The 27,124-nt window shown below is 49.6% G+C and overlaps 11 protein-coding genes across 11 annotated transcripts; 6 read left to right on the forward strand and 5 right to left on the reverse strand.

Moving 5' to 3' along the window:
- Positions 1 to 236: 236 nt before the first annotated feature.
- On the reverse strand, positions 237 to 4,220 carry M438DRAFT_307008 (uncharacterized protein). The gene is made up of 2 exons (XM_029902284.1): positions 1,701 to 4,220; positions 237 to 1,650 (listed from the first exon to the last, which is right to left on the reverse strand). Exons 1-2 carry the CDS (start codon positions 3,773 to 3,775, stop codon positions 711 to 713), a joined length of 3,015 nt encoding a protein of 1,004 aa, XP_029755155.1. The 5' UTR covers positions 3,776 to 4,220; the 3' UTR covers positions 237 to 710.
- Positions 4,221 to 4,400: 180 nt separating this feature from the next.
- On the reverse strand, positions 4,401 to 5,637 carry M438DRAFT_369792 (nmrA-like family protein). The gene is made up of 4 exons (XM_029908129.1): positions 5,421 to 5,637; positions 5,138 to 5,364; positions 4,742 to 5,088; positions 4,401 to 4,688 (listed from the first exon to the last, which is right to left on the reverse strand). Exons 1-4 carry the CDS (start codon positions 5,523 to 5,525, stop codon positions 4,432 to 4,434), a joined length of 936 nt encoding a protein of 311 aa, XP_029755156.1. The 5' UTR covers positions 5,526 to 5,637; the 3' UTR covers positions 4,401 to 4,431.
- Positions 5,638 to 5,799: 162 nt separating this feature from the next.
- M438DRAFT_350040 (Mg-dependent DNase) lies at positions 5,800 to 7,216 on the forward strand. Its single transcript, XM_029906537.1, has 2 exons — positions 5,800 to 5,988; positions 6,116 to 7,216. The coding sequence occupies exons 1-2, from the start codon at positions 5,914 to 5,916 to the stop codon at positions 7,031 to 7,033; spliced, it is 993 nt and encodes a 330-aa protein (XP_029755157.1). The 5' UTR covers positions 5,800 to 5,913; the 3' UTR covers positions 7,034 to 7,216.
- On the reverse strand, positions 7,077 to 8,394 carry M438DRAFT_154656 (uncharacterized protein). Its single transcript, XM_029898996.1, has 3 exons — positions 7,755 to 8,394; positions 7,291 to 7,695; positions 7,077 to 7,233 (listed from the first exon to the last, which is right to left on the reverse strand). The coding sequence occupies exons 1-3, from the start codon at positions 8,241 to 8,243 to the stop codon at positions 7,120 to 7,122; spliced, it is 1,008 nt and encodes a 335-aa protein (XP_029755158.1). The 5' UTR covers positions 8,244 to 8,394; the 3' UTR covers positions 7,077 to 7,119.
- A 1,349-nt stretch (positions 8,395 to 9,743) lies between these two features.
- M438DRAFT_284565 (alcohol dehydrogenase GroES-like domain-containing protein) lies at positions 9,744 to 11,018 on the forward strand (the record flags this gene model as incomplete). Its single annotated transcript, XM_029901467.1, has 3 exons — positions 9,744 to 10,724; positions 10,782 to 10,851; positions 10,903 to 11,018. 3 exons carry the CDS (start codon positions 9,744 to 9,746, stop codon positions 11,016 to 11,018), a joined length of 1,167 nt encoding a protein of 388 aa, XP_029755159.1.
- A 379-nt stretch (positions 11,019 to 11,397) lies between these two features.
- Positions 11,398 to 13,130, reverse strand: M438DRAFT_246221 (nucleotide sugar dehydrogenase; the record flags this gene model as incomplete). Its single annotated transcript, XM_029899591.1, has 3 exons — positions 11,398 to 12,567; positions 12,618 to 13,043; positions 13,092 to 13,130. Coding segments are annotated over 3 exons (1,635 nt in total), but the record flags the coding sequence as incomplete, so codon positions are not given.
- Positions 13,131 to 15,840: 2,710 nt separating this feature from the next.
- On the forward strand, positions 15,841 to 17,514 carry M438DRAFT_284621 (family 2 glycosyl transferase; the record flags this gene model as incomplete). The annotated part of the gene is made up of 1 exon (XM_029901473.1): positions 15,841 to 17,514. A coding segment is annotated over one exon (1,674 nt), but the record flags the coding sequence as incomplete, so codon positions are not given.
- A 77-nt stretch (positions 17,515 to 17,591) lies between these two features.
- M438DRAFT_340167 (cellulase-domain-containing protein) lies at positions 17,592 to 18,743 on the reverse strand (the record flags this gene model as incomplete). Its single annotated transcript, XM_029904292.1, has 4 exons — positions 17,592 to 18,370; positions 18,421 to 18,527; positions 18,576 to 18,633; positions 18,683 to 18,743. 4 exons carry the CDS (start codon positions 18,741 to 18,743, stop codon positions 17,592 to 17,594), a joined length of 1,005 nt encoding a protein of 334 aa, XP_029755162.1.
- A 2,241-nt stretch (positions 18,744 to 20,984) lies between these two features.
- Positions 20,985 to 22,216, forward strand: M438DRAFT_388430 (aliphatic nitrilase-like protein; the record flags this gene model as incomplete). The annotated part of the gene is made up of 3 exons (XM_029909013.1): positions 20,985 to 21,271; positions 21,324 to 21,606; positions 21,680 to 22,216. The coding sequence occupies 3 exons, from the start codon at positions 20,988 to 20,990 to the stop codon at positions 22,214 to 22,216; spliced, it is 1,104 nt and encodes a 367-aa protein (XP_029755163.1).
- A 422-nt stretch (positions 22,217 to 22,638) lies between these two features.
- M438DRAFT_154707 (uncharacterized protein) lies at positions 22,639 to 23,462 on the forward strand. The gene is made up of 3 exons (XM_029898997.1): positions 22,639 to 22,906; positions 22,963 to 23,245; positions 23,321 to 23,462. The coding sequence occupies exons 1-3, from the start codon at positions 22,749 to 22,751 to the stop codon at positions 23,321 to 23,323; spliced, it is 444 nt and encodes a 147-aa protein (XP_029755164.1). The 5' UTR covers positions 22,639 to 22,748; the 3' UTR covers positions 23,324 to 23,462.
- Positions 23,463 to 25,730: 2,268 nt separating this feature from the next.
- Positions 25,731 to 27,122, forward strand: M438DRAFT_388432 (uncharacterized protein; the record flags this gene model as incomplete). Its single annotated transcript, XM_029909014.1, has 1 exon — positions 25,731 to 27,122. The coding sequence occupies one exon, from the start codon at positions 25,731 to 25,733 to the stop codon at positions 27,120 to 27,122; it is 1,392 nt and encodes a 463-aa protein (XP_029755165.1).
- Positions 27,123 to 27,124: the final 2 nt, after the last annotated feature.

A 27,124-nucleotide genomic window follows, 5' to 3' on the forward strand; every position in this document is an offset into this window, starting at 1 on the left:
ACTGAAGTCGGCCTCATCACCATGGAAGACCTGACCCATCTCGACGATACCATATTCGAAGAAAACGAATACACAGCCGATCGCATGCAACGCCTATGGCCAAAATACACAATGTCCAACGCCGCACTGACGGCCACTTGCGGAAAACCCCCCCATACCACTTCACTCTCAAAGCGACGAGACTTCTCCCAGCGAAACAGCAATGTTAAACATCCTCACGGATCTTATTATCATACCTACACACGAATACCAGAAACACACTTCCGCGGCAAAAACCGCACAAGCTACAAATTTCCTCTACCTCTCCCTTCTTCCAGACCCAAACTTTCGCCGAACAAACTCATACTCCGCTATTTATACAATCTGGTCCGAACTTTTCAACTTTGTAAAACAGATACCGATTGAACATGAAGCGATGCAGAGATTAATAGATTTTATTGCAGAACTAAAGAACATCAGTGTACAGGTGTTGCATATCTGGGATAGAGATATCAGGTTATGGGATGAGTTGCCTTTGTTGAACCCCGAGTTTATTGAGGAGTGGGATCAAAGAGATGGAGTGGAATGGGATCGCTTGCAGATGTTTAGGGATAAATTGGAAGCTAATGGTGTTTATGTGATTCACGACCTTCGGAGGACGGTTGCCAGAGAGAATTGAACTGCGGAAGTACAGGATAAGGATTACAATCCATTACAAATTATAGAAGATATCACTCGTACTTGAGGTCGTCGGGTATATGATGAGCTTCACCGACTGCTTCTTTCAATGCAAGTACAAGCTCGTCCACACCTGACAAGAAGCCAAGGTAAGCGCTCATGCATACAGTGTATCCGCGAATGCCCTCTTTCTTCAAAACATCAATGGTCAAGCTCTCGACATCAGCGCCATGGCCATGCTCCAAACACTTCTTGAGCAACGGTGTTGGCAGACGTGCGGGCAGTGGATCACCAGTCTTCAAGCTCTGTGCCACGATACCCAGCACGACCATGACATCCGCGATAGCACGGTGATCGAGAATACCAGAGGTAATAGCAAACCTGCGGCGAAGTTCGGGGGAGAGGGTGGCGGCACGAATGTGCAGATGAGCAAGTTGATAGTTGATGAATTCCGCGATCGACTTGATGCGACCACATGTTTGTGAGTCGAAAACACTGGAAGAAAGCTCGAATTTCAGACTTGCAATGGGTCCGCTGAGCGCACCCAGGTCCGCAGCTAGCCGCACAGTAACAGCTTCCACTGCGGATGTGTGTCGGTTGTGAGAGTCGAGGTCAGCCCACGATGACAACAGCGCAGCATAGTGATCGGCCTCGTTGTCCAATACACCAGAGAGCTTGCGGGCAATATTCCTTGAGAGCGAAGAAGGCCAAGGAAGAAGGGTCACCACGAAACTGACAGCGAAGCCGACGATGACAAGCACTGTGCGGCGCCAGAAGACCTCATAACCCCATCCGGGGTTTCCGTACGAAGGTAGATGGGTGTCGATGTAGCTGTACCCAATGACTAGAATGACAGTGGCGCCACCGATCATCACAGCGGGAATCAATGGCGGCGGAGTATACAGACGGAACCACATGAGAATCACGGAGTAGACGGCGAGGACAGCACCAAGGCCATACGGATTCCCGATACCGATGCCGCTTCCAATGTACCTATAATCGTGTCAGAGAAGACGGCTGCAAACCAGATGAAATAAACTTACCATCCAAGCATTCCCAAAACACCGCCAGCGACTGTGCCGGCGATTCTGGTTACGAAAGCAAAGTTGAATTCGGCGGAGAACGAAGCGGTACCAGTCTGGGCCATGATCAGTGCCCAGAGACCCTTCTCGCGGTAGTAAAAGCCAGATGAGGACCTGCATACCGCGGGAATACCAGCTGCAAGTGTGGCGATCAGAATGCGCATAGCAAAGATGCCCTCTTCATTACTAAGCCAGTGTCCAAACCCGAGTATCATGGCGGAGATCTTGTTGCGCTTCCTGACCGGCTTGTGAACTCTGCTGCTGAAGCTTTGCTGGACTTCACCAATTGTTTCCTTATCCGCTTGAGGGAAGTCACCTAGGTCAGGTGCGGCGACTGCTGGTGCTCGAGAGCCACCGAATGCCCATGCACCAAATTTACGCAAGCCGGTGGGGAACCAAAGTCGCACTGTAGGCCGTTCTTTCTCGAGAAGAGTGATTTGCTCGAGCGCCCGTATCAAGGCAGAGGCCAGAACCAGAAGACGATCTTCGAAATTGAAACCGAAGAACATGCCGACCAATTTGTGTCTCTGTGAGGCGTGACCATGGAACTTGCCATTAGAATCGAACAAATGCTGGTGCGACGCAAAAAGTGCTTCATTGGCGACGTTTGGAAATCTGGCCCTCTCTTCGCGCAAGTGCTCAAGCACGTCGACGTGCGACTGTCGCATGCGAGCGAAGTCTTCGGCGGACAGTCTGCCAAACCATCTTCTGCTGTTGTTCTCTTGTATGCTGTGGCCGATGGCTTGGAAGGCTTCTTTACAGGCTTCAAGAAGGGGGTTGCTGGCCTGGGAGAGTGCATGATACGAGTCGGAAACAGATTGACCGACTTCAGGTTCGCGAAGGGAGTCGAGAAGGTTCAAACTCTGCATGACCTGGTGTCTGCCGTACATGTGCTTCTTTTCCTTCTCTTCTGCCTGCGCCAACTCTTGACTCCTGATGTCGTTCGACGAGAGCTGCTTCATTCTTTCCTGCGAGCGGCCTTGGAGTATTTCGAAAGCAAGCAGACTCATAGATGCGACCATGACGCGGCGGATAGGTTCTCTCAGCGAAGTGATGTCTTGAGCGCTCCAGTGGCCGAAAGAGAGATCGAATGAGAGAAAGCCCATGGCAGGTTCCAGGGCAGCCCATCCTCCAAGGACTCCTGCTCTCAGAGCTTGCATTGGTTCCATGTGCGATGTGTTCGGGTAGTTTTCAAGGAAGCCTCTGGTGAGGTCGAGAGAACCTGACATGGCGGTGACAAGCTTGTGCATGCTGAAGAGGGTCAAGTGAGAGGTCGACTCTGGGAAGATGAACATGGAGCAGGCAAGACTGATTGCGAGTGCGGCGGCGGCTGGCTTGATGAGGACCTGAGGGATTGTGCCTTGGAATGAGGGGAGCAGGGGGCCAATGGTCAGGAAGACATCGGTGACAATCCACGCGAAGATGGCGGTGAGGGCGAGTTTGGGAGCCCTGATCCTCAATCTGGCCATGAAGTAGACGAACAGACACAGCATGCAGAAGAAGGTGACGGTAACGCGTGTATCAAGCATGAATCCGTCGTAAACCAGGACACTGGCCGCTGGGTAAGCAGTCGAGTTGGCGCTCCTCACTGCTTCTTGTCCAAGCAGTTGCAATCTCGCCTGTGTTTCTGCTTGCGGTCTGGTCGCTTGTGCTGCTTTCATGGCGATGACACCCCAAGCCCAAGCTAGCGCCATGCCCAAGATCATGGTGAAGCCTCCCATGATGAAGATGAGGACGACGCCCGAAGGGGGCAGGAACATGACGACAATGCATCCGAAGAAAGTGGCATTGCCGAAGGTTCTCAATGTGGGCTCAATGACGATGAGCAGGGACGCGACCCAGAAGGCGACGGAGCAGCGGAACAGGATCTTGAGATCGCGCGCATTGAAGTGGTCGAGAAAGGGCGGGAGCTTCCGCTTCTTCTTGCTTGGTGGTGTTGTCGTCGTTCTTGTGTTGGTCTGTTGCAATGTCGGCGAATTGCCATTGTTCGACTCTTTCTCCGTCGTGGAATCGCTGGTCTCGCGAGGGGTAGACATGGTGAATTCCTGGACGGCGCCGTGTGCGTGACCTGCGTCGACGGTCAAGGTAGGAGTTGCTCGTGGCTCGGTGTCGCAATGCCAATGCGCTGGAGTCGGATGGGTGGGCGAGCCGCAGGTCGTCGTCGCAGCCAAATAGGACGCGCTCAGCCTGCTTGGTGTTGTTGACCAGGTGAAGCGTCTCTGGAGTCGCACTGGCGAAAGAGAATACGAGAGAGGGAACAGACCATGATGGACAGCTACAAGCCAAGGTATCTGTAGCCAAAGGGTGAAACCTACTGTTTATGACCTCAACTGCCAATCTTCCGTCAGACGGTAGCAGCAAGTTCCGCAAAGTCTATTTGTGCATCCTTCGATAGATTCCTGCCCCAGCCCATCGCGAGGCATCAAGGAAGCAGCGGATGCAGCTGTCGATAAGCCCTTTCCGACCGGCGTGAAGTGAACTATGTCAGTGAGGCGCAACGAATCTGGAAAGCGCGTCTGTTATGCGAGAAGATTCGGCGTCGTGAGCTTGCCGAAGCGTCATGAAGCTGCACAGTTTTGCATAAGTCGACCCCGGATTCACAACTGTCCGAGCATATCCGCACCCGTTCGTCAACACAAGGGAATTTCAGCTGCGTCTTTTGCACCGGACTCTTTTCGATCTGCTACAAGTTCTATCTCTTGGACCAATATGTATCCAGCATTTCTCGCGCTGTCAGCGTTTTAATATCTGGGAATTGCGCACTCAATCTTCCACCTCTTGCACTGATCGTGCTTGTACCATCAGTTGTCCACATCTCGAAGATAGCCATGAAGCGTTGGAACACCGGCTTTGGGAAGTCTGCATAGAGACCCAGATGACCAGGCAGTTCGGTGATTTCACCGGCCTTCAACCTCGCTACCGAGTCGTACGATCTTGCAAACTTGACTCCTGATGCATTGTTAGCGTCGTAATATGATTGAAAGGGCAAGTACTAGACTCACCACACACTTCCTCTGCCATGTCGACGAACTGATTGAACGTCACTTCATCGCCGACAATGCGACTCTCCTCTTCCCAGCTTGGCAGGTCAAGTGCCGCGACGATGAACTTGGCAAGATCCATAGACCATGTGAACGTGACTGGCGTATTGCCATCTCCAGGTATAGCTGCCACTTGATTTGCCATGTCTATCGCGAAGATATTTGGCGCGAGGTAAGTCTTGATATGCGGCATGCCATAGTAATCGAGGAAGACACCATTCAGGAACACGGTCCATTCCAGCTCAGATGCTTTGAGGATGTCGATGGCCTCGAAGTAGTACTTTAAAGGGGGTAAGGCGGAAACAAACCTGCTAAGATCAGATGAAAATTCGAGGGTCAAATCGGGAGCTTGCTTACTCTCGAGGATATGGTATGGCAAAAGCACTTGGTGCAAAACGCTTGGTGCATCCAGACGCCTCCGCAGCTTTTATCAGGTTCAGCTGGGAAATACTGAGCGATGGACCGGAAATATGGAAAGTCGAGATGATTGTATGAATACTCAGATCTTCAAGTATTGCGGTCAAGCCAGCTACATCAGTGTAGTCGACCTGCACTGATCGAACACGGCTTGTTGCTTCCGAAACCTCGGCGGATTTAGTTCATAAGGTCATTACAATGATTAGAGATCAAGAGCATGTACCTTACGGGTCAAAACAAAAGCTTTGTGCTTGGTAGATCTCTGGAGGGCGTCACAGATGGCCCTTCCGACACCACCATTTCCACCAGCAATTGCAACGTTTACCATGTTGAATTGCGCTCGAAGTCAGCTGTCAAGGCAGGCTACTCATATCATGGTGGACATCAGGACCATATATAGAACCCCGTCGCGGCCCGCGGGCTTCGAATGTCATGTTTATATTACAGCATATCCATGTCCTTCGGCCGAACAGTGATGGAAAGCTGGAGACGAAAGTCAGTGAGATGTTTGTCGGAGCTCTCGCCGAATTCGGCCCGAGCGTCGTCTTCACTTGTCCGTGACCGGAACCGCAGGACTTCCTTTGATTCCTATCGACCATTGCGATTTGATCCATCAATTGACAACTGCCAGCTTCGAAGAATACATCACTGACAGCCAATTTGTTGCGCGTTGCGAAGACCACGATAGCAAAGCAGATCAGAAAGCTGAATACAGAATGGCACAGAGTCTCCTTCAAGGCTTTCCCGAGGCCGCACCCTCGAAGCCAACTGGCGAATTGGTCTTTGCAGATGTAAGTGATGACCAGATGAAGCAGATCCAGAAGTGCCAGATTTACTCCATTCTCCGACACTCCCAACATTCTGCTGTTTCTTCACAATTGCATCCGGATAAATCACGGTAGTTGACTGACCCTCAAGGTCGCAGTAACAGCAACAGCAAAAGAATTCGCGGGAATCTACCGCAATAAAAAATACCACGAACCAGACTTCCCATCAGTACTCGGCCGCGCCCAAGATGCCGGAGTCGAGAGAGTAATGCTCACAGGCATGTCTTCGGCAGACATTTCTTTCGACGCTGATATTGCACGTTCACGACCATCTCAATGCAGTATCACCGTTGGCGTACATCCCTATCATGTGGCCGAGCCATATGCGAACGATAGTGATGGTAGTGAATACCTATCTGCAATGGCGAAGAGTATCAACGACTTACAAACTTCTGACCCGGGAATGATCTCCGCATTCGGCGAGTTGGGTTTGGACTATGATCACCTGGACCACGCGAGCAAGGAAACACAACTTCGATGCTTCAAAGACCAACTGGATCTTTTCATCAAAGAAAAGTGGGATCTTCCACTATTGCTGCACTGTCGTGCTGCTTTTGACGACTTTGTCGCAACCATGGAACCATACCTCTCAAAACTACCAAAAGGAGGATTAGTCCATTCATTCGTCGGTTCAAAATCTCAAATGGAGAAATTGGTCTCCATGGGCTTCCACGTCAGTGTCAATGGTTTCAGCTTCAAGGACCGCGAGTCCTTGGAGATGGTTGCTGCAATCCCACTCGACAAGTTGCAACTCGAGACAGATGCACCGTGGGGAATCATTCAACCGAGCTCAGAAGTCGCTAAAAGGTATCTAGTCAATGCACCGACATTGCCGGCAAGTAAGAAGAAGGACAAGTTTCAGATGGGAAATAAGGTCAAAGAAAGGAATGAGAGTTGTGCTATGAGTCATGTGGCTTTCATCGTTGCTGGGTTGAAGGGGTCGAGTGTGGAAGAGGTCGCTCAAGCAGCGTGGAACAACAGCACAGAGATGTTCTGGAGAGCAATCTGAGTGTATTAGACATACTATAGAGTGATGAGTCCGTCAAGCACGAGGATAACAAGCAGAGTTCAAGCAGTTCGAAAGCGAGAAGCCCTTCACAGCTTCGTCTTGATGGTGCAGTTGTCTTCCTTCTGGCAAACAGCTGTGCGTCCGAGGTTCTTGTCCAAAGGTCCAGTGGGTCCGCTCTGGTAATGGCAGAGATCATCAATCTGGTCCCTGGTCAGCAAAGAAGCCTCGTAATGAGATTGTCTGTCAATTATACTTACACCAAGAGCGCAGCTTTGACGTTTGTCAGAGTCAGGGTACTGCTCATCTCCCCACATGCCGAGCCAGCTCAACCAGTTCACACCTTCAGCCGTTTGCTCAGTTCCGCCGACACCCACTCCGCCAGCAGAAGTGAATGTGTTGCTTGCGGTGTCGTAATAATAGCCGCGGTAATTCTGTGCGACATCCCAGTAAGAGCCGGCGTCGGTGGTATCGGTGACGATGTTGCCAACAATGGGGTAGATCTTCTGAGTACCAGCAGTTGCGTAGTTGGCATGGCTACCAGCGGCCGAGTAAACCACGGGGCGGACGCCGACCTTTTGGACCGCGGAGTAAGTGTATGCAGTACCGCTACTGTGAGCAGAATAGTAAACATTCTGGGGCACTCCCGCGGTTGAAAAGCGAATCTAGACACTTCTGGTCAGTCTTCTTGTATGTCTTAGTGCTGTTCGAGAGGGAGGGATACCATGCTATGCTCCCAATCACCGACGTGGTTGTCAACTCTGCTGCCCAGGACAAGACTGCCATGGTTGTAGCTGTAGAAGTAGAAGTAAAAGACATCGACAAAGCCATTCTTCTCAACAGCGATGATGGTGGCAGGCGCAGCACTGTATCCTTTGCTGTCAGGCTTGCCATACGTGCTGGTAAGCCAAGCGGGGTTGTTCTCGACATTGTCGTAGCTTGTCAAATATGTCGACGAATCAAAGTTGTTCAACGTCTGAAGCGTGACAGATGTAGATACATTCTTGAAGTCGTTTTCAACAGACATGTGCTTGACATGAGTAGCAATGTCGGAAGGAAACCATCCTTCACCGCTCTGGAGATAGGTGTAGGGTGCATAGGTCAGAGCATAAGAAGGGATAGCGGCGCGCTTCAAGAGGTTGCTAGCGGGTGCTGCAAAAGCGGGTGCGATAGATACCAAAGCGAGTGTGACAGAAGCGAAGGACAGGGACATGATTGTTGTGGGCCCTATTGATGACTGGCCGGGTGAAGCAAGGTGATGGATAACAGGACATTGTGATCGTCTCTCCTCGCATCCTTATACCTTTTCCTTTCGGCTCATATGGAAGAGGAGTATAGGGCTTGCAAAGTGTGATCGAGAGGTGTAAATTGATTCATTTGGAAAAACACAAAGAGCTTGGCGTTAAAGACCTACTCGTGGTATCTACAAGGCCATGGACTGGAGCGTTGCAAAGGTCGCGAGGCTTTCGGAAGTCGAGACGGAGAATTGTGGTATACTACTAGTCAGGCACGACTTCAAGCAATTGGACAGGAGAGGGCGTGTGATTTGCGGTGAGCACAAATGTCAGTGGCCGATGATCTACATTGCAGGGTGATAAAGCAAGCTTTTGGCGACACGAACTTGCCGCGTGGTGTTGAGCTTGTGATGTGACCTCGGTCGAGAAGGAGCTCCTCAGACGCGAGACATTGTACTCTGCGTTGTAGTTCGAGCATATTGCAGCGGTATGAGTCGGTCAGTTCTTGTGAGACTGATGCATGTTTCGTGTCCTTGAGGCACAAAGTCCTGGAGAAAGGAGCGAAAGATCAAGGCTTGGGAAACCGATGTCGGCGGAACTGTTGGGAACGACAGCGCAAAGTTCCGAGCAGCGCCCGAGTTCCAAACGATGTCCTTCTTGCCAGAAGTCGTGGCGGCAAGCGCAGATCTTCCACGGGCCAAGCCGTGCATTTTTCTTATGCATAGCAAGACATTACCTTTGCTTTACGACACATCATTCACATGATACACCTGACCTCTCGAAATCATCGAAGCAATAGATAAGCTTATTTGCAGATACGAGCAGCGATCATGCCAATCTATTCGTGTATCGCTTGATAGACGCATGGCTGAGGACAGGAACCGTCACCAAGACTATGACGAAGTTTTCTGCAATGTGCACTACACAACATAGAACTCGACATGATGACGACGTCGCAGCTGCCACAAGACGGTCCTCTCGGAATTCGACTGCATCTTTCGACCCCAACTCTGCTCACCCATGGCGCGAAAGGATAACATCAATAGCATCTGTCGTCTAACCTTCAGCTCTGCAAGACTGGCAATCGACCGATCTGTCTGGGAATCACGGCCAAGTTGTCAGCTCTTCTGCAATCCTTGAGTCACATGTACCGATGTATTACTCACCACCAGCTGAACTAGAAGCATTCAACTCAGCGTGCAATTGCGATTACTGAGAGTTCTTTCGCAACAATTACGACAGCATTTCAAGCTCTGTTAGCTATATCTAACCTTGCATGTCTCTCAAGTCTCGCTCCAAAAATCTAAGACACCATCATAAGTCTCAGTCAACTCTTTCGTGCACCAGTACAGAAGTCAACCACGATGCAATCCGTAGATTCTAGGTTTGTCTCGCGAGATATGAGTTTGAGGCCCTGCTCCTGACTGTGACATAGCAATGTTCAAACCACCGACTACAAGCCTCATCCTTCCGAGACTATGAGAGCTGCAAGATGGACCGGAACCAAGAGTATCGAATTGGGCACTGTGCCCAAAGATGCCATTGTCCGGGTCACACATTGCACAATCTGTGGCTCAGACTTACACATGTATGCTGGCGAATTGAACTCGGGCATGCAAAAAGGCGACATCATGGGCCACGAAGCAATCGGCATCGTGGAAGATGTCGGCTCTCAAGTCTCCAAGATCAAGAAGGGCGACCGAGTCATCATCCTCCCAGTCATCGCTTGCGGAGACTGCTTCTATTGTCAAAGACAAGAATACTCGTTGTGCGACTCTACCAACCCAAGCAAGGAAATGGAGAATATGTGGGGTCATCGTTTGTCCGGAATCTTTGGCTACTCTCACTTGACTGGTGGCTATCCCGGCGACCAGGCGGAATGGTGTCGTGTGCCCAACGCGGACTTGACCTGCGTGAAGGCCCCTATGGACGTGGATGCTAAGAAATTGGTTGCTCTTGCTGATGTGACCCCTACAGCCTGGCACGGATGCGAGCTCGCGGAGGTAACCAAAGGAGACGTTGTTGGTGTTTGGGGATGCGGTGCAATCGGGCTTTCCATCCAGAAGCCTTCACTGTTTCGCGGTGCGAGAAAGGTCTATGCCATCGACAAGGACCCTCAGCGTCTCAAGATTGCTGCATCGTTCGGAGCAATTCCAGTCAACATCAACGATCATACTGATGTCGCTGCTTATATCCTTTCTGTGGAGCCTCATGGACTGGATCGTGGAATCGAAGCCAGCGGATTCCGCAGCGAGACTTCCGTCACTCATACTCTAATGCGCAAGGTTGGACTTGAAGGTGATCAAGGCGACACAGTCACTTCTATCATCACGGCAACCAGAAAGTGCGGCAACATTGCTCTGATCGGCGACTTTTTCTTCAACACCAACCAGTTTCCCATTGGTATGCTCATGGAGAAAACGATCACACTCCGTGGAGGTCAGCTCATGGCACAAAAGGTAGTGTCGGATGGACTTCGGAAGGCTTACTGAAAGGCTCTGGCTGACAAAATGCAGTACTTTCCTTACCTTCTTGACATTGTGGTCAGCGGCGAGTATGATCCGTCGTTTGTCATGACCCACACAGGTAGAAAAGTGATGGCAACTTGACCGCGATTCTGTTCTGACTAGCTTCCAGATGATTTCGAGAACGTTTCGAAGAACTACGCCTCTTTCAACGATCACAAGATTCCAGGTGGTCTAAAGGTCTGTCTAGTCACTGAATTTGGAAGGTCGGGAGTAAGATCGATTTGATCGCCCGTGGGCTCGTTGGTAGTAGCGAATCGGCGTATCCTGGAATCTCAGACTTTGAGGTAGTTTCATCCACATCTCATCTCCACTTTTTCCTTCTCTTGCGGGATCATCAGCATAAACTTTTCATACCAATATTTCACTGATTATCATGGGTCGTCAAATAGACACTGGTAGAACATGATCCAATTCTCCTCAGAACTAAAGTTGCTCACTATTACAACGCCAACCGACCCTTCCCAATTTCCTTACCTTGTATGAACGCCAGAATTCAGTCCAAACACATTCATAGATTGTTGTAGCCTAAGATAATAGTTAGTCAACACATGGTCAATCAACTGTTGGATCTGAACTCACCATAAAGAGGCGACCTCGTGCTAACTTTACCAATGACCTCCACTTTGAAGCCAATGTCCTCCATTGCAGTAACGTCCACAAGACCGCGAGCGTCGAAAACCAGACCAGGCTTCTTCATGATCTTTACTATGCGCTTCCATGGAACATTGGCGCGAGACGTGCATCGATCGTTGTGATCCAGCGAGCAATCTTGACAATCATCCTCACACGGCAGCTCTTCCACGAATTGTTTTGAACAACCAGCGGCGAGCGTTTCAAACTTGGCAGTCACACCGGCCATCTGCTTGTTGATGCCTTCCTTGCCGGCTTCATGGTCGTAGAAGGCATCCGGCTTTTGAGTTTCCGCAGGGTACCGGAATTGATCCCAGGGAGTCAAAAGTAGGACTGCATTTGCTTCTTGACAAGCTTCAAAGGCATCGGAAACGACTCTGATTGGTCCATGAGGATATAGTAGGTCTTGGTCGGGGGCAGCGATGATTTGCTGAATCTCGTCGATGATGCCAGCAGGATTGCAACCTGGATCATATATAACAAGTTCTTTCGGCGACTCTCTCAGAAGCTCCTTGACAACTTCAATGGCTGGAGACTCTCGAGAGTCATTCGTGTCTTCCTTAAATGCCCATCCGAAAATGGCAAGCTTCTTGCCAATCAAAGATGAGTTCATCTTCTTCACGACGGTCCTGACGAACCTGTTGCGCTGATAGTCGTTCATACGAAGGACCTGCATCCAGTATTCGGCAACTTCAGGAAGATTAAGAGTGTTTGCCATGTAGACCAGGTTGAGAATGTCTTTTTTGAAGCAAGATCCGCCAAATCCAAGACCGGCTTGCAGAAATTTGTGGCCAATGCGACTATCTTGGCCTACAGTAAAGGCAATTTCATCGATGTCGGCACCAGTGGCTTCGCAAACAGCGCTGATACTGTTGATACTACTGATTCGTTGCGCGAGCATTGCATTGGCTACCAGCTTAGCCAGTTCCGAAGACCAAAGGTTAACCGTGAGAATTCGTGACTTCATGATCCAGGCAGAGTAGACACTCTTGAGAGCAGCAGCGGCAGCGAGACCTTCTTTAGTTTGTATGGAGCCAATAAGGATTCGATCAGGGTTCAAAAGATTCTTGATGGCAGTGCCTTCTGCAAGAAACTCAGGGTTGGAGAGTACTTCGAATGGCACGCCAGGACGGTGAATGTCGAGCTGTAACGTTTAGCAGCTGTGACGCAAAAAGATTCAATGGGAAGACTTACTGTATCGCGAACCATCTGGGCAGTACGGCACGGGACGGTACTTTTCTCAACAATGATTGCACCGGGCTTAGCCCACAATGCAACAGAGCCGACCGCGCTTTCGAGGGCCACGAGATTGGTGGCAGATCCAGCACCAATGCCTGAAGTCTTCGTAGGGGTGTTAACACTCAGCAAGATGATATCGGCTTGTTCGACAGATCTTTGTACATCAGTCGTGAAGAACAAATTGGGCTGGCGTTCTTCGGATGCCAAAGATCCCTTTGTGCCGTCACGGGCCACGCGAACAACATCAATCAACCCTGGTTCGTGAACAGGAAGGTGCTTGGAGTTCCATTTGCGGATTCGAGAAGCATTGAGATCAGCGACGTTGACTACAATGTCTGGGTTCTTCAATGCAATGATAGCAGCAGTTGGTCCTCCTAGATACTCTGTCAGTGCTGAATTGCGAAGAGCATCAGTCCGACACATACCGACGTATCCTGCACCGATACAGCAGATATTCTTCACGACTGGATGCTGACTCTCAGGAAGTCGAGCAGAAATCGTGCGGTGGAGTTTGCTGAAGTAATCAGTCTTGATGTTGGAGTCAGGACTAGCAGTGTAATCTGTGTAAGGTGTGTCTTGGGTCGAATCGCGATTCGATGGAGTGGACTGTCCTGAACTATCGCTGGCAGACCCGCTTGAAGACATGGTTCGAAAAGGAGAACGAAAGAAGGTGTTTTTGGATGTTGGTGAGAGTCTGAGAAACGAATGGTGACTTACCAGACATGAGGTCGTCGAAGATCAACTTATAGTCATACGGCTTCACAGCATCATTGACGCGACCCTACAGACTTGAGTGCGTGATCCTGCAAGTCTCCAGAGCAGCCTGCAGAAATGTCGACTCGCGGACAACAACGCCCAGAACGATTGTTCAGCTCCAGAAACCAGCTGCGCTGAAGCGACCATCAGCTCGTCTTGCACAAGGCACACCACTTCCCGGATCAAGGCCAAAGTGGACCTTGTCGGCGTTCTGCGATGCATCTCGACTAGACAATCAGAATGCGATGAGATGCACGTCGGTGTTGCCGCTGCTAACATGGGTGGGTGAGTGTAGCTGGCAATCAAGCTTTACAGCGCCTCGGAGACAACTCAGACGAAGTGATCATAAGCCTTTCGGACTGACTGTGCCATGGCATCGCCATGGCTCATCTCACAGATTGTACAGTTTAAGGTTTGTTCGCTCCTCGGTGCCGCTTTCCGTTGGAGATAAGGTTATCAGCCCCAGAAAAGCCCCGGGCAAAGACGCCACCATCCGGAATAAACGCAGACCTTACCTCAGCTTGAGCAATCGATTCATACTTCATGCAGGTGGAGGGACCAATCATGGAGATGACCATACTGTGAAGCTATCGGTGAATTTTGCTGCAACCTTGCTGCATCCGACCTGCAGATCCCTCGTTGTCCGCTATCAAATTGCGGCTCCGGAATCCGAATCGGGACTTTTCCACTAATCTAGAGCAGCCACATAGGTAGCGAACATTATCTAGCCCTCCGTCACCAGCAATAATACAAGCTCACCCAAATTTTCGCCACCTCAGACATCAAGTCCTCAAAGATTGGAGATCGAATCTAAGTTCGAGGCTCAATGCTCTGGGCTTGTGGACACAGTCTCCGGAAGCTCTTGTGCGGTTCAGGTTGCCCGGGTCCCCTTCATCAGCTGGGCGTGTGATGGACGTGTTTGGATATCGCGCTCCCAGAAGAACCTATAGAAGGTTGTGCTCGAAGAGTCGCGTAGACTTTCAGCTGCTAGATTGTTGGCTGCCAGTCTAGAGGGATGATCATGCTTCTTGCATAACCTACGCCGGCAGCGGGTCTCGAAGAAGGTGCACTCTGCGCGGTGAATTCCACATGCATCACCCTGTACCGAGCGGTTCATTCTCAGCACATTTTCAGATAACAGTCTAGGTCGGCTTCGGCAATTCGCTGTCTGCGTGGAAGCATCCTGCATTAGCTCCAAACGAGCTTCAGCTTCCTGTTATCTGCTCTCAAGCATTCCTCATCAGCACCTGAAGGTCCTCAGCTGTTGGCTGATAGTACCGGACTACCTTGCATGATGTTGGGTCCAAGCTGACTGAAAAAGACCGTTCGAGAATCGTTATGGAAGACATTCTTTGTGAAGGATTGAGATTCGAGAATGGCAGGATCGTTGGTAAGAGTCTTTCTTACAGAGAGGAACCTCTCGAAGGTCTATAAGTTCTTCTCCCACCTTCCATCTTCAACGAGCAGCAGCTACTTGGTTGTTCATTCTTTACAAACACTCCACCATTTGATTGTGGACACTTTCGTTGCTGTCTCTCTCTATCCTAGTCTTCTGATTCCTGAAGCTCCTGACGATGGCGACGACAGAGCTTCCTCAGGATCGTCTGTTTCTTGACATCAAGGGCAGGGATGTCACCAGTCCAGCTCTGTCAGACTTTTCTCTGCCTAAATGCTCTAGTCACGACAGTATAGACGGCTCTTACTTCGATTCAAGCCCACCAGGAAGTGGCATCAGTACACCTGCAAGTTCATACCCCCAAACACCAAGCGACTTTCCTATAAGGAGCAAGTCCCGCAGTGGACCGGATAACATTGTAAGTCGTGCTCTATTTGTCCTAGTCCAATGAGAGCTAACAAGACTGTCAGGTCGTTCACGAAGACTCCAATGGAAGCTTGGACAGTATCAACGAGGATATGGGTCAAGATGTAACAATCAAAAGACCACTTCATGTCTACCTTCGTCCGAGTGCGAAGAACGATCTAGTGCTTCTAAAGCAGAGGCCAGTCCTGGTGTCCAGAGACAGGCCAGATGCGCATGACAGCTTCATACAACCTCAGAGCAGTTCTCCAGGCCTCGATGAGTCTTCTATTGCATCAACGGAGGACCTGGATTCCGCTCATATCCCCGCAGAAACAGACCAAGTCTCTGTAGTGAGGCACGAAGCACCTGGTTCCTCTAATCAAGACTTCCAAGAGACTGTTGGCATGGTTGATGTGATACCTGAGAAGCCGACAAGAGCCGCACCGCAGGCCCCTATCTACGACACAATCGAAGTAGCCGAGGCTGAACCCGAACGTGGTCTGATAGTCAGTGGGCATCTATCATCTTTGCAAATTTGTACTAAATACCTCTCAGCTTCCTAGCGCCCTCCCCTTGCCGGCGTTTCCCAATGGCGCAAGAGACCCCGAGAAAGAAGCTTACGACATCGAGGAACAAGCTCAGAGTCATGCAGCAAGAGTTTGTGACCCTGAGAAGCAAGAGCATGATGTTCAATCCTCCCCAGCGTTCCAAGAAGAATCGAGCGTCTGGACAAGACTGCGCGACTCCTACTATCGCACTTATTGTCCTAAGGTTGAGCCGACCTTACTCCTACCTACCGGCCCAACAGATGTCGAGAAGTACTCTTATCTGAAGACCAATCGTCTTGGATTGTATGTCTTCGGTGTCATCTCCTTTCTCAGCCTTTCGGCTGGAATGTGGCTTTTCGTCATTTCTTCGGTCATCTTCTCCTGGTTCGGCGTATTCTTCGGTCTTCTCCAGATTTACCTCATGATCTCGTATGGAGTCAGTCTTTGCGGTAAGGACTTCGACTTTGAGAACCATAAGAAGATCCTCGAAGAGCATCCCATCGAACCTGAGACTTGCCCGACTGTCGACATCTATCTGCCATGCTGCAAGGAGCCTCTTGAGATCTTGGAAAACACTTACAAGCATGTTCAGCGGCTTCAATGGCCAGAGGGAAAGCTCAAGGTCTACGTCATGGATGATGGCGCTATGGATAGCGTCAAGGAGCTCGCAGAGAGTCACGGCTTCACCTACATGTGCCGCGATGATCGACCACGCTTGAAGAAAGCCGGAAATCTGAGATGGACTTTCGCTCGTACCTCTGGCGACTTTTTCAACATCTACGATGCCGACTTCTGCCCCCGATCCGACTTCCTCCTGGAGACCATTCCTCATCACCTTGCTGATGACAAACTTTGCATTGTTCAGACACCTCAATTCTTCCGAGTCTCTGACGAACAAACTTGGGTTGAACAGGGTGCAAGTGCCGTTCAGGAATTGTTCTATCGTGTCGTTCAAGTGAACCGAAATCGCTGGGGAGCTTCGATCTGTGTTGGTAGCAATGCTGTCTACCGTCGTGCTGCCCTTGAAGAAGTGGGCGGCACTGCTGAGATCGGTTTCTCTGAGGATGTTCACACTGGATTCGGAGCAGTTGACAGAGGATGGAAGGTCACGTATGTTCCCATCAACCTTGCCTGTGGTATCTGTCCGGACAACCCACGAGCATTCTTCTCTCAGCAGATGCGCTGGTGTATGGGATCCACTACCCTTCTGACGAACCCCGAATTCTGGACTTCGAGCCTCAACCTCACCCAGAAGGTGTGCTATCTATGCGGAATGATGTATTACTCTGCCATGGCACTCAGTATCTTCATCTCACCGGTGCCTGGTATCTTTCTCCTGTGGTTCAGACCCGAATTCTTCAAGTATTACAACCTGGCTTTTGCAGTCCCTTCTCTGATCTACGGACTCTTGACATTCAGGATGTGGGCAAAAGCATCGTACGGAATGAATGTCCAGTACATCATGGTGATCCAATCTTACGCCTACCTCAACGCTATCAAAGATCGTCTCCTCGGTAACGGACTTGCCTGGGCTCCTTCAGGCGACAACAAATCGCACAAGAACAACAAATATCGAAATATGCGCATACTGTGCACCTTCTGGACGATCATCGTTACTGGGTTCATGGTCGGGGGTTGCACCTATCGTATTCTTCTAGGCATGCACTTCTACAACTGCATACCTCTTCTCCTTTTGCACGCTTTCAACTTGCTTTTGGCTCATAGATTCCTGCTATGGTCTGGCTAGACGTATGCAATAAGCTTGTTTGTATTTCTCGCCTGGATCAAAATCAAATTGCCATTCCTGAAAAGCACACAAAATGTTCAAACAGAGTTAAAAACTCCGGCAATTGCTTCCTTGACCAATAATTGATCGACATAGTTTCCAGCTTTCCCAAATGGCGTCTCGCTCAGAACATAGCTCGTCGAGAATTTACCAGCAGCCCAGCCAGTCCAACCGAGGTAAACGTCTGAATTGTTCATCAGGACCTGGAGCTGTTCACGCATATACTTGACACAAGAATTGGTGTTCCCTCCGCCCGTCTCACTCAAGAACGCCTGTCGACCTTCTTTTCGCAACCAGGTAGCTAGACGAGTGAAGACCAAAGCGTTACTTGTGGTACACTCGCTGTGCTTACCAGTCCCATCTTTGTCGAGATAGATGTGGACGTCGAAGATGAGGTTTTTGGTCGATTTATCAAGGTTGACCACCGTGCTGAGTTCAGTGGCCGAACCATCGTACAGAAATGCTCCGGCTGACGAGTGATTAATTCCAGGCAGAAGGATAAGGTTTTGCGTCGCGCCAGTCTTGCGGATGGTCGTGACTGCATCCTGAATCGTCGCTGCCCAATCGGTGATACATAGTTTGTGCGGCTCGTTCATTAGACCAAATGCCACTTTGGGCTCATTGGCATATTTTGTAGCCAGCTGAGACCAGAGCGAGTTGAAGTCGGCATTTGTGACAACGCCACTGCTCTGACCAATGACGCTGCCATTCCATCTTCCGTAGTTGTGTATGCTGATTATACAGAGCTCTGCAACTTGCAGGCATGACTGGACTAGCTTGTCATACTTTGCAAAATTTATGCTGTCGAGCTCTCCACCTGTTGATCTAGTCAGCGATGATCGTATGTGTGGGCTCGGGCGTAATTACCAAGTTTTGCATTGACGAGATATTGCCAGGCAACAGGCAATCGAAATGTGTTAAGTCCTTGTTTTTGTACAAAATGCTGCATCTGGTATGCTCCCTCTTCTCCTGGACTACAGAATGTGAGCGAATGCGACCTCTGTGGAAATGTCTTGACGAACTCTGTACAACTCTTCACAGGACACGAACCATCCTGTAAGCAGCCGAAGTCAAAGCCAGCTGCAATGCTGTTAGCAGAAAAACGAACGTGCTTCCAGAAATCTCTTACCAATGTTGACGCCAGCATATCTTACTTTGCCAGAAAGCTTGACTGATGTTGGAGGAGTCATTGTTACAGACGACGATGCAGGACAAGCTGAATGTGCTGATGGCCGGATTTTAGAGATTGCACTATCTGTATGCAATGCTAAGCTCACGAAAGATATCGACTTCGTGGTGCTTTTGACAGTGGAAGTGATAGCCCCACGCGTTTCCGTACTCAAGATGTCCGTGGCTTCAGCTGAGAAAGTGGCCGCCGATGACGCACTCCTGCTGCGAGTCGTGGTTCCGACGGACGGGCATGCAAGCCAGACCAAAATTAAGCCTATACCATAGCCACAGAACCGCATATTGTCTAAAGCGGACCTGCATGGAAAAGCAGGACGCTAGAAAGATGCGCGCCTAAGTCACTATATAAGCATTTTCTGCGTGCTCCGTACTAATTGGGCAGACAAATCAGACGTTGCAACGGTACTCAGGACATGCTGGACGGTCGTTGCCCGGACATCAATTTCAACGAGTGTTCACCTTGCATCGTTTGACAGAACCACTCCATTTACATCGACCTACCTGACAATGCGAACAAGAATGGCGCCTTTCGAAGACCAGAACTAGTCTCCTGGGATGTAACTTCTGCTTTGGTCACAGTTTGCGCCAGAAGGATGCGCTAAAATCTGTCCGCGGACGTCGCAAAGACCGAATCAGACAGCTGACTTGCAAACACTCGTTTGTTGAGTTGGAAGCCAAAAAGATCGGGCTCGGCTTTCTCGATGCAAGCTTTCGCGTAAGCCACCAAGGCTGTGGGGCCAAAACTCTTGGCCAAGAGTGTGGGGGTTCTCGAGCGGGCACAACCGAACTTGTCGGTCATGCAAATCTCCTTCTTGATAAAGCATCGTTGTCAGACATATGTGTCGTGACGCTGTCAAAACTATCCAGCAAGATGATAGTGGTCCTTGTAAAGAGCTGCAAGCAACTTCTCGCAATCCTAGTCATTCACGCCGTAAAGCGTCTGCGCTGTTTTGCATCTGCAATGATTGGTTCTTCTCAGGTCCAATGAGCGAAGTCTAGGATAGTCTCATAAAGCTCTCTGTCATCCTTGACGTCGCTTGTCGTGAGATTAAGCAAATTCTTTTGTCCGTTCCTTCTCCCACATCTTCCGTTAGCTACACAATATTTTACCTTGTCGAATGCTCACATAATCAAGCATCGTCAAATTCAGTCCACTATGAGTCTTCCGCTCTTTAATCCTTAGAAATCCATTAGATGTAGACACCCTCTGTTAGGTTGACCGTTAGGGAACCATTGCTAAATCCGGTCTATCGCTACACAAGTTCGAAGCCGGATGTGCTGCCCAATCTATGCCACGAATAAAGGGCATGAAAGTCTCAATGTCTAAGGATCGCAGCTTGGAGATCAGCATCCGCAATGGCAGACGGGTCCTCGAATTTCTTTCAAGAGCCCATCAAAAGTACATGCCGCCACCATATGTCCTTCACGCTTGAAAGTTAGCTGAAGGAATCTTGTGCGATAAAGTTTGGTTCTATATATATACGGTTAATATAAATGACGACCACCCTCTATGTCTTCTAGCTGTCGGTAGACCGACAAACACATGGCGAGACGTTTCGTTTTTAAAAACACAGTTCACTCTGAAAAATCCAGTCTCTTGGTCTCTCGACGTTTAGAATGTGTTGAGAAAGATATAATGCTCTTTGACACCGATTGCCTTAAAATGGAAGACGATTTGGAGACGTGGCCGCCCGCTCTCGACTGCTGATATGTCACTACCTGGAGGTATTGAGATTCGCTGTTCTTACAAGTCGAAGGCAATGGTCGATTGGCGGAAGCTCTGCAGCTGTCGAACTTGCACTCTTTTTCTGCCAGAATCGGAATTGACATCAATGCCTATCAGAGCTGCGGATCCAACATCCGACAACAAAGCTTGGGCGTGTTGGGCCAAGTCGACGCGCTTTTGTCTATCAGAGCTGCGGAATCAAGATCCGACGGCCTGATTCTGATATGCCGGGCCTGATCGACCCAATGGGGCTCAAAATCGAGAGCCCACATCCCGGGTCGTCACTGTTAGGCGCAATGTCCAAAACCCGAAGTCTGGGCACCCGCCAAGTCTCTTCATATCAATCCAACCATTATTTCACTCTTCATCATGAGTGGAGCAGCTAGATACGATGTCGGTGGATAGTTGCGCAAGATCTTAGGTACATCCAAGGACATGATATGCATAAGAAGGCTGCCTCTGGTTCCATCGGGGACTGCATCTCCATCTGCACCAGACTCATCTAAAGACGAGCTCTAAGATGCGTCTTACTCACACCTCCATCTTAGTACTGGCTGGACAATCAGCTGCGGCTGTGTTGTCGAAGGTGGCAAACTCGACCTCGCAGGAGCAGTCCTTCGCCAACCTCACTGTCGCACTTGTACGTTCCGCTCCTGCGAACTGGCCAATGCCGCTGTTCAACAAGAATTGGAGCAATGTGACTTTCGACATCAACAAGACAGTCGAACTCGGTGTTGGGCATATTGCTGAAGCGGCCTCGAGTGGAGCAAACCTCGTCGTCTTTCCAGAGCTTTGGTTTCCTGGGTAAGCTTGTTCGGATCATACTTGTCGTTTCGAGTCGCTGATCATTCCACAGGTATCCCAAGGGAATTGATGAAGCCTGGATCGCAAAGCACTCGGAGGATTACTACAATAACTCACTTGAAGTCGGCAGTGAACATTGGAAGCGTCTACTTGCTGCTGCCAAAGACAGTCATGTCTATGTTGCCCTTGCATTCTCTGAGAAGACAGCGCAGTCCATCTACATGGGTCAAGCACTTATCTCGCCTTACGGCGAGCTTCTGCACTTGCGCCACAAGCTGAGACCATCTGGCATCGAACGCTCCTTGTGGAGTGACGGCTCTGTTGATGGACTGAAAGTACTTGACACAGAGTATGGTAGATGGGGTCTGCTTGAATGCTAGGAGTAAGTATTGCCCAATGGTCTCATAGCTTTCTCTCTTACTGACACACCTCGCCTGCAGACATTTCCACCCAACCATGACCTTCAACATGCAAGTCCAGAGAGAAGACGTCCATATCGCCGCTTTTCCGTACATGCCCGACTACAAAGGTTCTCAAGCTCTGTACTGGGAGAGTGTCGAGGTGAATGAGGCGGCCGCCCGTACATACGCGGTCAACAGTGGTGCATACACCCTCTTTGCTTCCGTTGGCTACTCTTCCATCATGGATGGCACAGGTGTCACAGTCGCAAAGATAGAAGCATCCGTTCCTTTCGACCAAACACCCATACTATATGCGTCTATCAACACTACCGCATTCTCTGATACTTCCTACGATGTCAACAGCGAACAGTCTTGGGCGGCGCTCGAGCAGATGAAGACAGGATTTCCTTACTACGTTCCGAAGGTCCCCGGCAAGTTCTTCGATCAGAAGACAATCGTCATCGAGAACCTCGTTGCTTGGGGCGGCGCATACCTTGAGTCGAACGGCACCACCAGCGAGCCAATGCCTGGGTCTACTTCGTAAGAAGTTTTGACAGATTGTTAGCCCTCTTACAAGGTATTGGAACGCGCTTGACTGATATGATTGTTTTCGCTCTGGTGGTCCGGGCTGCGGTCGATTCCAAATTTGAGCCTCAAGGCTGCAGAGAATGTATCGAGGAATCAAGATGTCGGCATCGCGCTGTACTTCCAGCTATACACAAATTTGCAAGTGTTTGAAAGCCACTTCTCTGCTCGAGTGGTCATGGAGCGACATGGGCACATTACGGTGACGTACGTCTCCTCGGTCTCGATGTCATGGATTTTTCCCGGTTGCGCCCGTATATCGGGAAGGAACGGCAGAATTTCTCCTGTTCAATTAAGCTTTACCTCCTTCAGAACTCTTGTTTCCTACGAACCTCGCTTGTGATATTCGAAAACATGTCCAGTCTATTCCGAACGATGCTCAACGCTTCCGATACGAGTCTACCCCTCTTTGCTCGACAATTCCACCAGGTGTATAAGCAGAGCTCGATTTCCATCAGGTTGGCTCACTTGCAATATCTCGAACGACATTGATGAATCCGTCACCTTATCGATTTCCTTCTTCGTCTGCGAACAAGAGAAAACGGGCTGTCAAGATATGCCCACGATGTGGCTTTGCAGGTGATGACGAAGATGTCACCCGCGATCCTGGAAGGGATCTAATACTTTCGGATGGCAATTTTGCGCGAAGGTACCTACGCCAGACGTTAAGAATGACTTTTGCATGATTCTGATCAGATCTTGCAGCTATATGGAATGGCTCGAGAGTGAACGCGCCAGGTTGATTTCTGGAATACAAAAGGCTTGCCAAAGACTAATGGCAGCGAACCTCTGGCCAAATGAGTCCCTGCCGCCTGATGGACAGCCGCTTAGTATACGCCACATTCTTTCTACATTGGACCTACCGCAAATCTTGGAATCGCATCCGATGATTCGTGTACCTACGGAAGATCCAGATCCAAATCTGGTAGAGACGATGTCGCCACTTATTAGAATACCGACATTGGAAAGAGAGATTGATAAGCTGGATGTATACAGGTGACCCTGCATCCTTTCCGACCAGTTACAGTACGACCGGATCAAAGCTGACTCCGTTGAGCATTAGTGATCCAGGTGCTCCTGCACCACAATCACATGACGATCGCAACGTACTACCAAGAAATGTAACCGACCTACAGTCATCAAACACTGACGTGAAGGTACCCACTCATCGATGGCTATCTCTGACGACACCCAGAGAAGATGAGCGAACAGCTGGAAGGACTGAGCCTACACCGCATTGGGATCGTCCGACTGATCCGAACGGTGCAAGATCTGTGTTCCCTATCATGGATGAAAGAGTCATATCCTTCTCACCAGATATGACAAAAATCTATCAGAACCACAATGCACAACCACAAGGTACTGGACAAGCTGGATCTAGTCATGCATTACATGTTCCAGCGGACGAGTCGCCCCCAGAAACTTATGAGGAGAGTGGTGGATATCTCAAGATACCGTTCTGAGCTCGTAAACGCTGTGGTACTGACATTGACCGTCAATTCACAGCGGCCAAGCGACAGTCATTCTGCTGTTCCACCTTTTCCATTGCATGTATTGTGGATTTTCTTAGAAGGTTCTCATCACTGGAGCCTGAAGTGGATGACGCTGCGTTGAGTTAAATCGCGGTCAATATGACTGGCGTGTTGTCTTGGAACCAAGGTTGTCTCGTGTCTTCCACTATGAGTAATAGGTAGTACAGCGCCGCAGACCCTCCATCTGCGCCTTTCGACATGACGAACTTTCATCCTTTGCGTCTTCCTTTCTTTACATTTTTTTTTTCTTATTAAGTAGAGCTCTTTGGTCGTCGAGCAGCCATCCGAAAAAAACTCATATCTGGTTGCAGTACCACATCTGCTCTGCAAAATAGACCCAAGAGGTCTTCAGTACTACACACTCGCAAAGAAAGAGAACGACCGAGCGTTTTCGAGAGGAGTGCACGCGCTCTTCCACTATCTGGCGGTCCAATGGACAGACAAAGCGCCTGTATATCGAAGCTGAAGTACAACAAGTCTTGTTGGATCCAGCACTCTTTCAGAATTAGATATCCAGGAATTCCACTAGATCGTAATCACGTCTCCGTATCAGCCATCTGCGAGAGTTTTTCGGCTTGTGGGGGCTCACATTCGCAGAAGGTCGAGCTTGAAAGTGAACGTGGCAATCCCGTATTTACTCCGGCCATTGACGCGGACCATCGCATGGCTGTAGCAAATGGATTGGGTCGTCTTTCGCCGCAGGTCCGAGAACTGAAATTCAATTACGACAGTTCGGAGTGGGTTGAAGATCTCAGGGATGATCCACCGAAAATCACGTTGTCGCCTGACTGCATCTGTTCGGCGCTCTATCGCATTTCCATGCAGCTACGACACCTGAAAATCCAGGAAATGTATATCTCCCCTGGACTCTTTTGGCCCTTGGATTCACAAGATACCACCCAGGCGTCATGGCCCCGCCTTGAAGTCCTTGACTTGAGTTTTGCGGCTTTCGCGCCCACAGGCGACTTCCTCTAATATGGCTACGGAACCCACGAAGTTCGTCACTGCGACGCAAAATTCCTCATCAGCTACCTCGACAAAGTGTATAAAAGCGCTGGAAGTGCCGCACAACACATGCCTCGTATCAAGAATTTCACTCTTGTATTCTATCCCCAAACATATTGCTTGCATTTCAACATACGCAATGGCAAACGTGTGCTTGAGATCGCTACTGACAACGAATATGATGACCTTCAGCAACCATACAGACCCTCAAGTCGAGTTCTTGATGCTTGTAATGTGTCTCAGGGCAAGATGCACTTCGACGGCGAGATCGGAAGAACGGAAGTTGAGTACGAAGATTGGCCTCCTGTTGGACTTCTCAATAGCATTGCTAAGTGAATCACGGTGTAAGGAGAAATCACCAGGGCCAAGATACCTAAACAAAGTTGACCAATGAATGCGTCGACTCAATTGCTCTTCGTCGACTTCGCGTTCTTGAGTCGTGTGAGAACAACACGTACAATGACACTGGCGTTGCCACGCATCCCGTCACTGCTGAAATTGTGCTTCCTGACTATTGTCTCACGAATCGCAGACAGAGATGCGCTAGAAACAGGTAGCATTATTCGCCTCCATATCTGGGTTGGTTGACTCGTTAACATTAGCACTGGATATTATCATTACCAGCACCTTGGCCAATGCCGAGACACAAGACATATGCCATGGAATATCAATTGCAGAAAACCAATACAATTCATAGAACATCTTCAATAATCCTTCGAAGTATCCGCTTCCACCAATCACGGATGCTGGGTCTGCTCTGCTCTTGGCAGCTTCATATTGGAGGCCTGATGAACATCCTTCAATACTTCAGGCCCCAACAACAAGCGGAATTGTCTTTTCAATTCTAGCCTACCCTTTACAACTCCGCTCCAACAACAAGCGCGATTCATCATCTATTCAATTTGGCCCACACTCTACAACTCGGCTCCAACAACAATGGTTACTGGTCAAGCAACTATGCATTCCGCCCTACCACCCGAGATCTGGACCCTCATCCTGGAAGACCTTCCTACGAAGAGCCTCAAAGCCCTATGTCTGGTATCCCGGACACTCCAGGCCCAAGCCCGTAGACGGATGTATCGCACACTAATCTACTGCGACGCCATCAATCGTTCGTGTTGCCCTAGGACAGACTTGCAGCGAATACGAGACATAACAATCTTCCATCAAAGCCTCACGAATTGGGAAGGCTATCGTGAAGTCACAAAAGACGTCAGTATCGAGTGGACACATGGCATGGAGTGGCGATCCACGCCCTACCCAGGAAAGTCGGAGTCAGAAGCTGAACAGCAATTCAGCGACATGGTCAAAGACACGGTTGTCCTTTTGTCAAAGTCACACAAGCTCCACTCACTCCATCTCGGACTACCTCTATTGGATTCTACTGTCCCTTTCCATGTGGATCGGATCACTTCTTTAAGGATACCCGTTAGCGGATGCCAATACGAAACAGATGATCCCGGTTTCTCGACGTTATTGAAGCTCTTTCAGATCCCGACGTTGCGTCGTGTACAGCTTGATTGCATGTTACGCTTATGCTGCGTGGTTCCTCACACCTGTCGCCAACCCAATACATCAAACGTAACGGAGCTAGAATTCATCAATTGCGGTCCAATCAGCGAAGAACTAATCAATCTCCTCAACTGGCCCACGGACTTGCAAATTCTTCGCTTCGACATAACATATGGTGAAAGTGGACGTCCCTTCGCCGTACCAAATGCATCAGTCAGGAGCGACAAGATGATAAACACGCTATCACCATTCAAACACAATATCCAAGTGCTGGATTTGCAAGTTTACGAATCAGATTGTATCATCCCTGATCAAACGGGGGCTCTTCACTCATTCTCGAAGCTCAAGTGGTTGAGGATTCCTCGACGATTACTCAAGATCTGGACTGAAGATTTGGAACTTCATGACCTCCAAGGTGTCGTCGACACTGCACCGCCGATTGAAACGCAGCTACCAGATACCTTGGAATCCCTCCATATCAGTATCGGTGAAAACTTTTGTTGGTTCCACGACACTGATGCTGCTGAAGAAGGAAATTCGAACCTGTTGCTAGAGCGACCTTCTGAAAATGCAAAGGAACTTTTCATCTTGCTGTCAGGACTTGCCACACCAGGTCGATTCCCTAATCTGTACGAACTCTGGCTCTATACCGAAGATTATGAACATCATGCCTTTGCTCCAGAATTTCGCCGTCGACAAGATTACCCTCTCGAATGTGATCATACGCGGATATTTATAGATTTACTGGAACAGAGGGATATCGAAGTATATTTCGATGGCTACAAATGGTCGGAGTTGGAGAAAAGGATCTTATAACA

The sequence above is a fragment of the Aureobasidium pullulans genome (genome assembly GCF_000721785.1).
Source record: "Aureobasidium pullulans EXF-150 unplaced genomic scaffold scaffold_38, whole genome shotgun sequence".
Taxonomy (NCBI): domain Eukaryota; kingdom Fungi; phylum Ascomycota; class Dothideomycetes; order Dothideales; family Saccotheciaceae; genus Aureobasidium; species Aureobasidium pullulans.

Coding starts and splice junctions, on each gene's coding strand:
- M438DRAFT_369792 (XM_029908129.1), bottom strand. CDS start 5,525: ATGGTAAACGTTGCAATTGCTGGTGGAAATGGTGGTGTCGGAAGGGCC. Junction 5,089..5,137: donor GCCATACCATATCCTCGAGA/GTAAGCAAGCTC, acceptor TGATCTTAGCAG/GTTTGTTTCCGCCTTACCCC. Junction 4,689..4,741: donor CATGGCAGAGGAAGTGTGTG/GTGAGTCTAGTA, acceptor ACAATGCATCAG/GAGTCAAGTTTGCAAGATCG.
- M438DRAFT_350040 (XM_029906537.1), top strand. CDS start 5,914: ATGGCACAGAGTCTCCTTCAAGGCTTTCCCGAGGCCGCACCCTCGAAG. Junction 5,989..6,115: donor GCGAATTGGTCTTTGCAGAT/GTAAGTGATGAC, acceptor CTGACCCTCAAG/GTCGCAGTAACAGCAACAGC.
- M438DRAFT_307008 (XM_029902284.1), bottom strand. CDS start 3,775: ATGTCTACCCCTCGCGAGACCAGCGATTCCACGACGGAGAAAGAGTCG. Junction 1,651..1,700: donor GTTTTGGGAATGCTTGGATG/GTAAGTTTATTT, acceptor ACACGATTATAG/GTACATTGGAAGCGGCATCG.
- M438DRAFT_154656 (XM_029898996.1), bottom strand. CDS start 8,243: ATGTCCCTGTCCTTCGCTTCTGTCACACTCGCTTTGGTATCTATCGCA. Junction 7,696..7,754: donor GTGATTGGGAGCATAGCATG/GTATCCCTCCCT, acceptor AGAAGTGTCTAG/ATTCGCTTTTCAACCGCGGG. Junction 7,234..7,290: donor GTCAAAGCTGCGCTCTTGGT/GTAAGTATAATT, acceptor ACCAGGGACCAG/ATTGATGATCTCTGCCATTA.
- M438DRAFT_154707 (XM_029898997.1), top strand. CDS start 22,749: ATGAATCCGTCACCTTATCGATTTCCTTCTTCGTCTGCGAACAAGAGA. Junction 22,907..22,962: donor GATGGCAATTTTGCGCGAAG/GTACCTACGCCA, acceptor CAGATCTTGCAG/CTATATGGAATGGCTCGAGA.